General features: G+C 38.2%; 1 protein-coding gene across 1 annotated transcript in view; it reads right to left on the bottom strand.

Moving 5' to 3' along the window:
• Positions 1-1,439: 1,439 nt before the first annotated feature.
• The window catches only part of brinp2 (bone morphogenetic protein/retinoic acid inducible neural-specific 2), a 98,302-nt gene continuing 82,544 nt past the window's right edge, over positions 1,440-17,197 (bottom strand). Inside the window, exons 7-9 of the mRNA XM_077615336.1 lie at positions 8,768-8,990; positions 5,948-6,254; positions 1,440-5,136 (exon numbers count right to left, since the gene is read on the bottom strand). Of these exons, the coding sequence (XP_077471462.1) occupies positions 4,315-5,136; positions 5,948-6,254; positions 8,768-8,990 (1,352 nt within the window). The 3' untranslated portion in view covers positions 1,440-4,314. The remainder of the gene's footprint in view (positions 5,137-5,947; positions 6,255-8,767; positions 8,991-17,197) is intronic.

The following is a 17,197-nucleotide window of genomic DNA, read 5'->3' as shown; positions in this document are numbered from 1 at the left end:
TCCGTCAGTATAGAAATGGCTGTTCGAGCGAACAAGATACTGCACGTGCTTAATTTACGCAGCTGCGTCGACAATAGGCGTAACCGCGCCCATATTGTCCCACCATATTGAATGTGGAAAAGATGGTGGCTTGCTTACCGCGCTCCCTCAAGTGGTTTGTCCTCCCAACTCAATGTCCATGTTTTGAAGATGACATTGAATATTTGTGATATTTGTGGTCTGGATGCTATAAAACAGTGTGTCTCATATGATTTTCTGAACCGCTTTGGAATCATTATTCAACTGTACTGTGAAAGGTCTTTCTATCCTTTGTTGCATTTTACTCAATAAGAGCAAAGGAAGATTCATTTTACGTCTATTCATTCATGTAAGAAGTTACATCACTAAACACAGGCGTACACAACACTCACTGCACTGCCTCTTCCATGTTCATTCATACATTCATTCATCTTCTGAACCGCTTTATCCTCACTAGGGTCACAAGGGGTGCTGGAGCCTATCCCAGCTGACTTCGGGCCAGAGGCGAGAACACCATGAATTGGTGGCCAGCCAATCGCAGGGGACAAGGAGACAAACAACCATTCACGCTCACACTTGTACCTAGGGGCAATTTAGAGTGTCCAATCAGCCTACCATGCATGTTTTTGGAATGTGGCAGGAAACCGGAGTACCCGGAGGAAACCCACGCAGGCCCGGGGAGAACATGCACACACATTCATTTTCCGTACTGTTTATCCTCACTAGGGGCTTCTGCAAACAAAGCGATGTTGTAGCAGGGTTTGGGAACAACAGCCAATTGCTTGCAATACATTTTTGATTAAAGATTTCATTCATAAATAAATAAAAATAAAATAATAATAATCTCAGCTACTCCAAAGTAACTAAGCAAAAGAAATACACAAACTTTCCAAGTTCAAAATTGACCCAGTGAGCTGTTGGTCTACTGACCTAAACATAAATACAATAAATTCTAGACTATATTAGTGTTCATTTAATAATTGTATTTTCTTGCATTTTCAAGTGTGAAATGGCTTAGTATCTTGTGACCAAAATGAAAGAACTGGGCATTTAAGGGAATGTGCACAATATAACAGCATTAGGGTAATTTTGTGTACGAGCAAAAAAATAAAAAAATAAAAAAGGCCCCCCCAGAGCTAATTCCATGGTGATAAGAGATTCACTTTTTTATTATTTGACTTAATGGTTAAAGGCCAAAGTATAAATAACGTACAATGTAGTTACAAGAGTATTTAGTGTCCAGTTAAATATTATGGGTCTTTTGTGTTTATAGTTTAGCGTTTTGTTAAATCTTCATTATGTTAAAATAATGGAAAGTTAGCCCACCCACAAACACCCTAAAAGAAGCTATGATAAACATAAAATGTTCCATATTATCAACATTGAAACATTTAATCCATTAAAAAAAACAATTTCACAAGTGGAAGTAATAACATTTATTGTAATAATATAACAAGAGAATTTGTTTGGGCAATAAGACATCAGTGTCATGTTGTAACATTTCTAAAGAAGCTAAAAAAATTGTGAAATAAAAACCCCTCCTGGGCTGTCGGTGTTGGGGTAGGGCCAAGAGATGGAGATGGAACGTTCCAGGTGGTTTACCGAGGACCAATGAGATAAGCGATTGGCAGGGGGCGGATAACATGATGTAATGAAAATGAAAACATTGATATTAGAAGGAGAAAAAAATGGGAGTGTGCTTGGCTCCAAGAATCCTGACAGACGGAGGACTAGACAGAAAATGTTTTTGGATAATGTAAGGGAACACAAGAGGTGATAAGACTGTGAAATTCCCAGCTGCCCCAGCTGTCCATATCCATAATGATGCCAAATGTTACAGCATACACTGCTTCATACTTGCGTCAGTTTTCTTTCAGGTGACTTTCTATTTAACTACCAATTTTATTAATTGTGGCACTCATTAGAATATGATTGATTTTTTACTAGAAATGTTGTATAATTTGGATAAATAAAATAAACTCCCAACCATATAAACATTAACAGAGATGATGATTACTATTATTATCAATTTGGTGGTGAATTGTAATTCAAATGAAAAAAAATCCCACAGTGAAGAAAAAAACGGCTTCTAAGAAATAAAAATGTATCACATGTCAAAATCTTAGCTTAAACATTCACTGTAGAAAAAATATCTGTTTGTTGAATGTCTCCTGGATTTTATAAAATACAAAATCAAATAATATCAACAATCCTACAAAAGGGTGTTTTTTTGCAGTTGATAGAATCACTATCACTGCCCTTCAGAATCCTTGAAAAACAAATTATTTTCTGCTCATGGATAATAATGGGTCCACACTTTTACAATCAATTAAAATGTCAACAGTATGTTTTCATATTTTGAAATATTCACCATATCAGGTAATGAGAGCATCTCAAATTGGCAGTACTGTAACGATGAATGAATGGAAGGTCATGAACTTGTTCATATTTTAGATTAAACTGAATTTCATGTATTTCTGCATGAGAACAGCAAAACATGCTCATTCTGGCATCTGTTAACAATTTGAGAACAACAGTACATTTAGGTTCCTCGGCGAGCTAGATTTCATGAGACTGCCAGCAAAAACTGCTAAATACACTGTAAACGAGCCATCATGTATGAGGCGAGAAATACAGGATCTGGCAACCTCAACTAAAGGAATCAGTTCCAAGGCTGCATAAATTACTAAATTGCAAGTAAGGAGTAGAAAATAGCGACAAAAGACTTGCATGCAACTCAAACCAGCATCCTTCCCTTTGCCTCCGCAAATGATAATTTACATAAAGATTTATTAATAATATTTGAATGTTTTGAGGCACATCCTTAGTTTCCTACTATAGCCTGTTTGCTTTCTCAAATTTTGTCTGTTTTGCACATTAAATCTCTCGTTTTCTATGTTTTATTAATTAATTTATGTATTTTTTTCATAAATTAAATTTAAAATGATTTCCTCTAACTTAACATGACTGAGGTGTGTAGGGTAGGGGTGTAGCTGGGGTCTAATATGGATAAATTTATGGCTACAGTGGGGTAAGTAGTATTTTTATGATGATTTACTTAGAAAAATAATTATATATTAACAGAACTGAGCAATCTCACATTTAAAAAAACAAAACTTACTTTGCCACCACTACCAGTTGGACCGAGAGGAACTTTGCTGAATAATTACATTGCGTTATGTACTGGTGAGGACTGTAAACAGTTTAACATCACCACTCTGAAGCAAATGTTGTATTGTGACCCGCATTTACATGGAAAAGCTACATTTTGTGAAGAATGGTTTTTTTTTTTAGAAAATTTTGAAATCTTAACAGCGATATATCACCTGCCAGTAAATGAAACACCAAAGCTCAATGTGCTTCTCACAACACTGACTCCATATAAGGCATGAATTGTAATAAACATTTCTGTCTTTTTTTTGGTCTTTGCAGTTAGATATCTAAAAAGCAATGTACATATCTTCACATCTCAAGTTAGATGGTGCGTTATTTACAGCACTGCACCGCAAATCTTTATTTTTAGAATCACTTCAGAATTTCCTTCAGGTTTTATCTCAAAGAAACAAAAAAGAAACATCTAAGCTATTTTGCTCTTTGCTTTGCCAATGTGTTCAACTTTTTTTTGTTGGTTAAGACACACCACCAAGTACAGAGATAACACTAATAGACTCATCAAATTTTTAGCATAAATAAATTTTCAAACGCGAGAAAAGAAATGAGGGGAGTGATTGAAAAGAAATACTCAATGATCGAAGCAACTTTGGGGTTATCAAAATTGAAGCATAACATCAGTTAAAGCACATTTAATTGTACCGATTATTTTCGACTAGATTTTTCTGTAACCAAAGAAGGATTATAAAAGGACAATCTTTCTCTATTTAAGGGTGATCCCTCAAGACTTCCTCTATACACGTTTAATCACATTTCTCTTTGCAAGACAGGGTCATTGGTACCTTGATGAATCCCCCAGCTGTTATCCAGTTTGCAAAAAGAAAGGCAGTTATAGCAAAAGTAACCCTCTGGGCAAGTTCAGTAGAGCACTTAAACAGAGCTTCATGTTCTCCAATAAGTCTAAACATTCCTTAAATTATGGCCTCGAATAGTCAAAATGTTCATAATAATAATAATGACACTTGAAGAAACAGCAAGAGATTTTGTCATTTCCATTGGTCAGTCTTGTAAAATATTGATCCAGAAAGGAGCCAAGGTTTACTGAGAGAAATGTTCCTTAAGCCTATATTGTCCCTTAATCTCGTTTCAGCGGACATTTCAGTTACTTATTGAGTGCTAATCCAGTTAGCTGCAGAGCTGAGCTAACTCAGGTTCGGGAGTGGCATTGGGGAGTTTTGAGTTGAAGATCTGAAGGGCTTCCTTGATGCGCATCGCTTCACCAGCTGACAACTTGAGTCGGTGCCGCAGAAGGCAAGAAAACAGGTCAAGTGGCTGTGGAGCTGGTGGTGCCAGTCTGTTAACGCGGTCCCTCATCTCCAATAACATCAAAAAGGCAGAATCTTGTGTACCCTGTGTATATGGATAGTCCAGCTGGAGTATCAAATCCTTAATACCCTCGGGGTCAAAGTGCATGCTGTACCCAAAAACTTTGAGAGTATTGATCTTCATGTACCCCAGGTTGGAAGTCTGTTCATCCATCTCCAACGGCTCATAAAAGAGCGTTTCATTAACTGTAGGATCATCTGTGACAATGCGGCTTCGCAGGTAGATGTGTACGGTTTCAAAAAACGATTTCCATGTGTTACCTAGAGTTAATGTCCAGTTGTAACATTGTGCAGTAGTCACAGCGTCCAGTCGAGTTCTCTCCCAGGTGGGGAAGTCAGGCTGGTTTACAGGCATGAACCAACTCTCCGAGTGACTTCCTCCAAAAGGGTTCACGTAAATTGCCGGCACTGGTTCCAGTGTTGAATTCTTAGTTAAGCATATCTGGAAAGTCATACCCATCAACATGTGGATAAGATTGGACTTATTTTTATTACTCTTGAGGGTAAGCAGCATCCTCTTTCTCCAAGCAGGATTGAACCAACTTCCCAGACGGACGTCATTGCTAATGTAAATGGCATGGACCTCAATTCTGCTGTCAAGCTGTTGAAGTAGGTATTTCACCTACAAAAATGACAACAGTTAGTTTTACAGGTAAATGAAAGGACAATCATTTTACATAGACAATGGTTCTCAAACCCAGATGTGGACCAAGAGTAAATGTACGACTTTCAACCAGACTTAAACCCTTGGTTTTGAAAGAGTCTGAACAATTATTAGCCCTGTTGAATTAACTCCATGCATTCCTCATGTATCAATCTTTATTGGTAATGTGAATTTTGTTGCCTTTTTTATACTGGGTCAGGCACCCTTTTAGTTCCCTCTAAATGGCAGTGTTAATGTACATCTGAATGTCTGTGTCTCTCTACTCGATACCTAGGTGACTTTATCATAAAGCCCAATATTAAAATCATTTAAAAATATACTATGAGAGTATACTCTTTAAACCTCTTCATCCTAACCCCCAGGGTGACATGTTCAACTTTCGTACAGTCACTTTTCTCTGGTTGGTTGAATCTTCCTTGAAATGCCTTTATTCTTCGAAGGTCAGTGGTAGTTGGCAAACGAAACAAATGGTCTGTTATCGATTACTCCAACTTGTTTAATTAATGAACATTGAGTGCCACGGTGACCAAAGAACAACATTGATGCTAAGTCATATGACGGCTAAAACTGTAGGGCTTCAACTTCGATTCAGGGTGTCCCCGCCTCTGGCCCAAAGTCAGCTGGGATAGGCTCCAGCGACCCTAGTGAGGATGAAGCATATGAAAATGAATGAATATTATAATATGTGGGCTTCAGTAATTCATTAATATTAATATATATGCCCACTCAAGGTTGAGAACCACTGAAATGTACAAAAAGCTTTAGATACTTCAGCATCTGGAATGTCGAGATCAAAGTTCAGATAGTGGTCCAGGGATGTTGCGATGCTTGGTCGACAAGAACCAAGGTGAAGGAGATTGCCATGGTGACAGGATCCACAACGCGTTACATTGTCAGCAGCACAGGCAGAGCATGAGGTGAAGGAGGAATCAACAACACAGGGAATGGCACCCTGACAACTTGGCTGTTCTAAAGGGCAGCTGCAACTCTTAACTTCTTCAGAGAAATATCCCAGTACCCCATGGTCATTGCAGTAGAGCAATGACTGAGCCTTGCTCAACCAAAAGGCAATCGGCCTGCAAAAAGATCAAACACATTTTCTTAGCAACGACACAGAACAGTGACATTCGGTAAGCTATACCGGAACAATCCATTTCAATTCCTTCATTTTTGTTTTCATTTTTTTTAATTGCCTTTTCAAAAACTCTGCCTCCTAAACAGTCATTGTCCAATTATAGAGACTGTCGTTAAGGGACATGATCCGACAAACCCCCTGATGCCCGTTTGTCTAAATCAGGGATGGCCAAACCGGTCCTCGAGGGCCGCTGTGGGTGCAGGTTTTTGTTCCAACCGATCCAGCACAGACATTTTGACCAATGAGATTTCTGAAGAAAACAAGAAGCACCTGACTGCAATCCACTGATTGCACTTGTAGGACACCCGATTGGTGAAAAGGTGTCATCTTGATGGGTTGGAATGAAAATCCACACCCACTGCGGCCCTTTGTGGAATAGTTTGGACACCCCTGGTCTAAATGATTCATTTGATGATTTGGAGAATTTTAACTTCCATAAAACGTGGCACTCACCCACCGGGTCACTAGAATTTTATAGAAAAATACTATTTTTGTGGTTTTCAACAGATAATAATTGAGAAGGACTGTATTAAGGTAAGATTGACAATAAAATGAAGTGTAGGCTTTTGCCTTGATAGACTGCAACAATTTCAATATAACTGCCTGCTGCATATTGTAAACCCTTTTGCCTCAATCAATGTAGCACTGGTATTCCTACAAAATAAATCACCTAAAACAATATGGTGTACGTCTGCCTACAATGGCTGTGCCATCAAAAAAGCGTGTCAGCTTAGTAACCACAACTCAGTGAGGCTTTTGCAAAAGGTTCATTTCATATTGTGCTAGTCCATATGAGGTTCACAGATGAGATAAAGTGGATTTCAGTTTGCTCTGGGACGAAGATTATGGCTACTTTATTTGCACCATCATTCATAATTTGTCTTGGCTTGGCTTAGGTGTCTTAAAAAAACTTTGGTAATTGCAAGTCAGATAAGTTTCACAAGTTATTATTTAATGCAGGTCAGCCCAGTCAAACAAAATACAATTGTTCATTCTGCCTTCGTGCTTCTCAGACTAAAATTTGTTGGTCTGAATACATTACCCATCTCTTCAAAGAAATAGTTGTAGGTTTTGTAAATAACAAGACAAAATGGTTACTATTTCATATTAAATACTGTGCATTTATAGGTCTTTGCTTTAACCTGTTTTCCCATTGTCAAAACATTTCACACGATATGAGCTTTTATGTACTGCAAATTTGAACTAGAATCGTCTCCCAACTGGCTATGTTTTCCTTTGAGGCGTGTTTGCTGTTTGAATGCAGATGGAAATTCCTTTTTTGCGGTACAATGGATTGCAAGAGGATCAGTTATAAAACTGGCTTTGTAGCATTTCTAACCCCAGACTAAGTTCTGCAAATTGCAAACAGCATTGACGGGAACCTACAACAATTCCATAACCCGAGGTCTGTATGAATAGACAGAAATAAGTGACAAAAGAGAAAGTAAGAATAGGGAACTTTTGGTGGCTGTTTATGTGAGCAAGATTTAGACTGAGTGATGGTCTGAGACAGACAAAGGCGGAAACAAGGGGAAACAAAGGTGAGAGTGGGGGGAAAAAAAGACAAGAGGCAAGAGATAAGCGAAAGGAGACGGAGTGATTGGTAGTGGCAAATGACTGTCGGGAAATTAAAGTTCTCTGTAAACAAGGGCCAGAATGTCTGTGCAGGAAAAGACTTGATTAGAGATTGCCACATATAGAGTGGCTCCTTCCACAGCCTATAACTATACCCTTCGTCTGTCTTCCACATTCTGGAGAATTCTGTCTTTGCTCATTTTGTCCTAGCTCATCTTCTTTTGACTCTTTCCTCGTGCTTATTTGCTTTTCTTGACACAATGACTTGCTCTGGCCTCCAGCACACCAGTAAGGATTTCATGCAAATGCAGAATAAGTGATAAATATTGAACATCAGATTTCAATCATAAGCCTCAATGAATATCAGTCAGTTAGCCTTTCCAATAATTCTTGTTTTAGCATCTTTACTATTGTCAACACTAAATAACTATAAATCCCTGATTTATGAAGTTCCCAGTAATAGTTCCACAGAAGCCGATTGAGCGTGGGGCCCATTAAATATTTGACAAAAATATTGTTTAGGTATTCACAAAAAGTTCAAGTAATGCAATGTACTCTTTTTTACGGATAACAGTTAAATACATAAACTGTGAGAAAATGTGGTCGCTCGCTCTATCATATCTCTGCTATCTCACATATGTATACCTCAGCATATTAAATCAAATAATGACATCTTATAATCAGTTTTCCACAATCGTACTCTTAATAGAAGGATTTGGGAAAAATATGATTGGGTGGCAGGATGTATTTTCCTTCCACTTAGTTACACTTAGAAAATACATTTCAAGTTCAATTTTTTTGTCATGATCACCATTTCATAAGACGTTAAACATATTCGTTAGTATTCAATTCTTAAAGGTTAATGTATAGAAGGCTTACCTTTCTCGGGGGAGACTGATTTGAGATTGTTTTGGACATCGTTTACTCAAAGTGAACAATTTCCTGATGATCTTCTGAGCTTTGCCAAGGATCAAGGCTGTACTGGACTCCAAATGAGCATATCGCTTTTGGAGTGATACGTCAGCTGACCAGTACTTGGCAATCATTGAAACATTCAAGAACTGGTCAGTGGGCAAGCGTTTCAGGAAGGATTTGAATTCATCTGCAACAAGAGACAACGAGAAAATAAAAGGAAGTATTGCCTCTCAATGTTACGAATGATGATTGCTGATTTTCCCCCAATTTTTTTATGGGAAACAAGGTATCATATTTGCTAGTTTACTCTGTAGTGCCTGTGATAATAGCTTCTTCAGTAATCCTATATTTTCCTTTGTGACCATAATTCAGATGTGATCGTGATAGAAAATAAGATTGGATTTGGGATGTCTTCCGGCAAGTGTGGCAGCACATGGATCCCATTTACGGTGATGCCAGCTGGGAAAGATGGCGCAAAAAACAAAGAGGGAACAGAGCTGCCGAGGAAGCTGCCAGCTTCATGACATACAAAGCCCTTTCAATGTGCCATCCGTCATGTTTACGTTATAGTTAAACGGGAAATTTGACTCTTGACTGTCCCTTGTCGAATGTCCATATGAAACAAACCTAATTTGTTATTAGTCAATTACCAGGATTTTCAGGCAGGAAGTCTCTGCATTTTTCTCTATTTGAATACTGCGGCTTTCATAACGAAGCAAAAGAACACTTCAAGGTTTCTCATTGAAAAATTAATAAATCAATTTGCTGTGGCATGCTAATGGAATGTTATACAGCTCAGCTGCTACTTAAACACACTCCTTGATCATGTGTGAATTGTGCTTTTCCGATTCCTGATAATTACTACATTCACTTGGTTGCTCTTCACTGTACCAATTGCACCTTTTAGCAAGACTTCTGTAGATTCACTTTTAACTGCATTTAATGATCGGATTTCATATATGCTAAAGAAGCACAAATATTTATTTTTATGATTACATAGCAGAAATGCAAACATGCATTTTGAGCTATAAATTATGGCCCTGAAAGGATTACTTTGATAACTTAAGATCTGATAAAGATCATGTGATCCGAGTCTCAAGCAGGTCCTTCGTCTTTTCGTCGTTAAGTTGAGTAAAGTTGATTCACCATCCTTACTCTATGGAATTTTCATGTTCTCGCCGTGCCAATGTGTGTTTTCTTCGGATACTAGTTTTCTCCCAAATCCAAAATACAGGCGTCTCCTTAGATTTTATTGTGTTAATGGATGTTTGTCTACATGTTCCCAGCTATTGGCTGGTAGCCAGCGCAGGCTGTAATCTTTCCTCGTGTAGCAGCGATGTCCAGCACTCCCCGCGACCCTCATGAGGATAAGCAGTACGAAAAATTAACAAAAGAATGCTTTGCAATGTTTATGGTGAGACAATAATCCCCATACAAAACGTGACAAACAACCCCCACTCATGTTTTGGGCGAAAAGACGAAGAATTAGATCGCAAGCAATTGGCTAATAGATAAAACCTTCCTCTTGACTTGTGAAATCCATAGATATTTTACTCATGCAACCCGAGTTCAACTTAAAAGCAGATGCAAACAAAACAAAACTACAAAAACTATCAAATCCAGTACAAAATCAGCACTCCTGACAGCTTTGCAATATTAGTGTTTACGAAGGCAGGCTTCTCTGATAAGGATTCCACTTTAGACATCCTTTGGCGGAGAAAAAAGAAAACAGAAAAACAGGCAGAAAAAAATCTATTGTCTCGAGTAGTCTGGGTAAAACCGCTATTGCTTATCACTACTCAAATAGTCTGCTTAACATTCAGCAGGGGGTGCACATCCAAGTCAGCAATGCACAATTGGCAAAGCAGCCTGAGATCTCAATGCAATTTACCGAATGGTTCTAAAAAGAGGAACTTGTCATGCTTTTCCCTATCTATTCAAAAGAATATCAATTACAATGCTATTGGTGCTACAAAAAAAACTTACTTAAAGACATTAGTGTCTTACTGACATTGTAAATGAAGAACATACAGTGCAATAACATTGTCAAAAATAATACAGACATTTTGACAGGCATTTTTGTTTTCATAAATTTGCCTTTTAAACTAAAAGTTGCTGTGCAATATGAAAAAAATAAAATAATCAACTGAAGACATCATCACAACTGGCAAGCAGTCTATTTTCAGCCCCACAAACAGAAACTAAAATAAATAAATAAATTTACCTCAAATGTGGCCATTTAATTATTTTTTAATTAGATGAACTTAACCCATTTTAACCCAAATTAACAAATTCTGGATCTTTGCAACATTTTTACACAAGTGTATCTTGGTGTTTGACCAATAGCCCCTTAATTTACCAGTGAACGCGATGATGTGGTCTATGTAATGAGTGGTAAAGTGTCCACTTGGGCCATAATGGTAGGCAACACTCAACCCATAAACCGCAACTCGTTCGAGTTTTCCTTAGGGTTTTCGATCACCCAGTCAGAGGAAAGTGGGCAAGCAGTCACCTGCTGGATTTTTTTTAAGGCAATCTGACCGTGGCGGACCACTTAATTCAGTTTCGGATTTTGGCTGCGGCGTGCATATTTAACGATATGGCGCTTTGCAGCATTTTTTGAAGGGAGCTTTCGTGCGCTATCATAGATGAGCTGGTTGCTTGGGATGAGTCATACCGAGGAGTTGATCACTATGGATGTGAGGATGGCTGGGGAGTGTGAGGGGGAACTCTGGAGATGCCTATGAGGTGCTGCCCTCGCGTCACCGCTGATCTGCGTCCTACGAAGTTTCTCGCAATGATGGGAGGAGGACTATGACCCGCAATGAGAACAATATTTCATGTGAGTCCCCACATGGCGCGCCATAGGGAGTTAGGACGTCAGGAACGTATGAGACTCCAATTACCGGGGTTAGTGTTATACAGGGATTTGACTCCAGAGTTACCGCTTTATAGGCCAGTTTGTGGTCTACAATTTAAAATTATGTTAAGCACACCGAAAAACTCCGGAAACAACTTTACAATGAACGAGGGATGGCACAAGAATCAGGAACTCAAACCAGAGTAGCTGGAGAAAACCCACACAAGCCCAGGGAGAACATGCAAACTCCACACAGGTGGATCGACCTGGAATTGAACCCAGGACCCCCACTGTGAGGCAGACGCGCTAACCACTTATTCGCCGGGGCACCCTATGTTTTTAACATAAATATCAAAAACAGGTAAACGTTTGCAAATTACAAATTAACGTATTGTTCAAGACGACAAAGACAAAACTTTGTATTCATTACCCAAATGAGCACACAGATCATGGCCCCCATGGCAGTTATCGCGAAAGGAGTACGGGTAGTCATTGAAAGAATAATAGAATGAGGCAGCCAAACTATGCTAAACTTGAGCCAAGTTATCATTAAATGTTGTTGCAAAAATATAATTGATTGGCGGTAGTGTCAAATTTGAATGGGAGTCTCGTTGAAAGCACATTAATTACACCGGACAGTAGCCAAGCGTGAAGAGCAAATGAATACATATGACTTCCTGTTTGCGTCACAGTTTGCTCGGTCTATTGTTTTCAAAATTAATCTAATGTATTTTATCAACTACAAACATTGCCTTAGTGTTATAATAATTATCGCTTTCCAAGAACTTAACGAGTTATGGAAAGTTTTCTCAATCCTTCATTCATTTTCTGAACCGCTTTATTCTCACAAAGGTCGCGGAGGTGCTGGTGTCTTTTTTGACGCATCTCCCTCGTGTAAAGATATCTACGAGCAGGGGCCATACGGTTTGCAGTTTCTACGTTGCGAGCATAGATGGTGAATTAGAACAATTTAAAAAAAAAATCATTGTAATATCCTATTTTTAGGTGTTTTCTACGGGGTAGGAATTGATTATTTTGTATCTAGTTATTTTGTATGGGAAAAATTGATTTGAGATACGAGTGACTTGACATACGAGCTCAGTCCTGGAACGCATTAACCTCGTATCTCAAGTATTACTGTATTGTGACACAATTTAGTATATTTCATACACAGAATGATCATCATGCCACAGATATTACATTCCACATACATAACTACCTGCAATGCAATCCATAATACAATTTCCAATATGTGAATTACCGTGTCAGGCAAATATGGTGGGGAATTAAAGCAACACAAAAACACAAGCTATAGACAAAAGTACCCATTCCTTCATATTTGATATTACAGGGGCGAGCAGCAAATCTTCAGTTTGAAAAAATATGGCATTATAATAGGAACATTCTCTGGCATATGCGCAAGAGATTAGTATATATAGTACTGCAATTTGTCTGTTTCATGAATATTACATTTAGATGCAGATGAGTAGGAACTGCCTTTCTTATTGCCCAATTGTCAAAATCTTTATTACATTTTTTTTTAAAGTGCAGACCGTACACAAATAATATAATAAATATTATCTCAGCAGCCCAGTGGGTTGCGTGGTTGCCACTTCTGTCTCACAGCTCTGAGGCCCTGGGTTCAAATCCAGGTCGGTCCACCTGTGTGGAGTTTGCATGTTCTACCCGCGCCTGTGTGGGTTTTCTCCGGGTGCTTTGGTTTCTTCCCACTTTCCAATGACATGCATGGTAGGCTGATTGGACACTCTAAATTGCCCCTAGGTATGAGTGCGAGAGTGAATAGTTGTCTGTCTGCTTGTGCCCTGCGATCGGCTGGCCACCCCCCGCCTCTGGCCCGAAGTCAGCTGAGATAGGCTCCAGCACACCCCGCGACCCGAGTGAGGATAAAAGCGGTTCGTAATGAATGAGAAATAATATCTCAGTGTTGGCTCATTAATGAGTACCTCATTAATGTGATTTTCTAAACTCTGCAGCTGCTAACACACACATGCACTTGCAATAAGGACACACTTGCTGTGGTGACATTTGATAGGCTCTATGTTCTAATTGATTCTCCAGAGGATGATATTGACACTTGGCAATAGAGGAAGGTGCTGTCCAGCCAAACAGCAGCTGGAAGCCCACTGCTAAGATGAGTGAGAGTTCACAGCAACACAGTCCTTCGCCAATCATGTCACCTACTTATTTACAGTCCCCTAAAAGTTCAAGAGCTACTCTTTTTACTTCACTTAATTCTTCTTCTAACTTAACCATATTTTTGTAAATAATAATAATAATGTTAGTTTATTATTTTACCTCAGCTATTACCACAGTGACAGGAAAAAGGTGACACAATCACTGCCAACAAATTTAGAAATTTCTCACACAACGCATAGGAACAACAAAACACATTTTGGAAGAAAAAAAATCAAATGCGTACATGCTTTACCAAGAATACCAAACTAAGGTCTTTGGGGAAAAATACCAATAATAATATTTATGTTACCAACAATTAAATTGTTCCACATAACTGCAAAAAGGACAGCCCGTTGCGTACCGTACAAAAGCTATTCTGTATCTGTACTGTATGTTTGCTGTTAAATGCTAAAACTTTAAAACATGTTTATGGATTATCAAGCTTTAAAATTCCACATCTTAAAATCTTATGAACCCCTGACAAATTTTATGCTTCTCTTCTTGGAACATGTCCAGTGTTAGACATTAATGACCCCAAAAAGACATGGCAAAGAAAGCCTCAAGATCCAAATGATGCCAGCTTCTCAGAACACTCCGTGTACTGGTTGTTATGGCAACAAAACCCGACAAAATGAACCCTTTGATACTTAATTTCTCTGTTAGAAATCCATCACCATCAAATATCCCCATTGCCTCTACGAGGAGGAATGTCTCCGGCATTGCATTAAAGGAGGCATTGCTTGATATAAAACAAACCTGAATGCATAGCGGTTAGAGAGTGGATGAAGCATAAGTGAAACAAACAGGAGAGATGAGTGAACACAGCAATAGACAGCAGTGTGGGTACCTTATATTATGTAAAGCTTTTCACTATAGTATATCAGCGTGTTGACATATGAACCTGTAATGGAAAAACATACCCCTCTATCAATGGGTGTTATCCTCCAATCCTCTAATCCTTCACTCTTCTTATCCTTAGCAGCCAGGACCTCTCCACTTTTTAGCAAGGCAAAATTTTATTTATTGTTAATTTTTTTTTAACGTTATGTGTACCCTTACAGGAGCATTGGAATATCCAAAGTATAGTACTTGAAAAATATGAACTAAATATATCAATTTATGGAGGTACTGTATTTTCTCTTACAATTATCATCTTTATATCCACAATGACTTGCATTTTCACTTTTGGAATACAGTCATACCTTGAGATACGAGCTTAATGCGTTCTGGGTCTGAGGTCGTATGTCGATTCACTCATATCTCAAATCGACGTTTCCCATAGAAATGAACTAAATACAAATTAATTCGTTCCCACCCTCTGAAAAAAAACCAAAAAAAGGATATGACAATAGAAAAACATATTTTTATTGGTTGTAATTCACCATCTACTAACAGAGTAACAAATAACTAGTGGTTATGATGTTTAATAATAAAATGAGACATTATTCAATACAACGCGGAGTTTGCAGATGGGAGAGAGCGACTTGGCAGATGCGCTCGTAACATAACAAACTTTAAATTTAACTTAAAAAAAGTTTTTATCTTACGTTACACTAAATTTAACCCTTGTGCAACAACCCAGGCAAAGAGGTTTATGTATCCCACCGCGGTTTTCGGGTTGAACGTCCTGCTTCTCCATACTTATTGGCGAGCCAGCTCAGTCACGTGTACACTACTCATGTTTTTCGATTATTTCGTGCTTAATATCAATTGTCCTCATACGCCTTTTCTTCCCACTATCCTTCCTTGCACTGACCGGCTTGGTTTGGACCTATTGTTTCCCTAATTCTGCATTGACTAACGCAAAAAACACAGAAAAAATGCAACGCTCCGCCCAGTGCTCGTAGAGATTTTACATGAGGGAGATGCAGGAAGAAAGATGGCTGAAATCATAAGTAGCGTCTCGGCCACCTGGCTGTCTCGTATGTTCGCATCTCAAAATTTGTCTTGTATCTCAAGGCAAATATTTGCTCGGAATTTTACTCGTATCTCAAATTCCTCGTATGTCGGGGCACTCGTATGTCAAGGCATTACTGAAGTTTGAGTGTAAATTGCAGTAAATCAACATATTGAGTGACCAAACTAGTTACACACAAAAGCCTAGCTAGTTTTATAGATCATTCATGATAGTGATATTTGAAAACCAAATCAAAGTAAATACTTAGCACCGACTAACACAAAAGGAGAACAAGTGGAACTATCTTCTGCGGCACTGCTACCGAAAATTTCACGCAGTATATGCAAAATGCAACCAAGTATGGTTATGATAAAACTCTGAAAATCACACAGCATTGTCTCATCAGTCCATCCCCAACACCCACTATTCATTTTTCATTTCAACTTGTTACTTGTGTGTATTTCGAAATTCCACTAGACTTGTTCTTCAAATGTAATCAAACTTTCATAATTCCCTGAATACATGCCTCCGGGTGAACAGAATATTTGCCTTTCTGGGTTGAGACGCATATAATTACTAACTGTAATATGTTGAGAACATGTGGGAAAACACTGCAAAGTTAATCTCCTTATTAAACATATTACATAAATGGAAAATTTTACAAGTTGAAACGTTAAATTACATTTTCTTTCCCTGTTCAGTAGTTGCTCAATACACTTTTTAAATGATTTAATATGCAAAGAAAAATATTCAGATGCTGTCAAAAAGAGTCAAATAACACACAGGGTAAATATAAATGCTGTATCTGAATCCCATTGAGTCAAACAGAGAATACAAAGCCTACCCACCATTAACAGATGAATCTACCAAAAACGTACGTCCAATTAAGTCATGTCTATATCTTTCAAGTTGTAAACAGTAACCCTGCGTGAAAGCAAATGAAAAAGAAAAATGGTAATTTGGCTTCACTTTCCAATTTAGTAAAAGAGCAGTATTGTTCAGCATCATTACCGCCATTATATCACACACCTGAGCCCTTCTCACCATGTGATAAATATCCCAGCTTGGTGGAAATCCATTTTAAAACAACAAGATTGTGAACTCAAATGGCCTCTTTCAGTTTGGCTCAGTATACCACAAGACAATTTTTGCTGTCAGTATGAAATGCTGTCATAGCTCTATAATCTGTATGAAAATATAAAAATACAATATTGCACAATCAAATTTTTTCAGGGCGTTAAAAGACAAAAATCCCTAGCATGATGTTGCACAAAATGAAAAATACGATGAAGCAGCACAAATGTTTCTAATAGTGGTTTTCTTGTTGCAATGACTAGTACTATGAACAGCAGAAGAATATAAAGGAGCAGAACACACTAGGGCTGCCAAGGTTACTCTAGTAGACATGATACAATTCATTTAATAGGCTGCTGTCTGAAAC

The sequence above is a fragment of the Stigmatopora argus genome, chromosome 12, assembly GCF_051989625.1.
Source record: "Stigmatopora argus isolate UIUO_Sarg chromosome 12, RoL_Sarg_1.0, whole genome shotgun sequence".
Lineage (NCBI taxonomy): Eukaryota > Metazoa > Chordata > Actinopteri > Syngnathiformes > Syngnathidae > Stigmatopora > Stigmatopora argus.
This window is presented reverse-complemented; position numbering and strand designations above follow the sequence as displayed.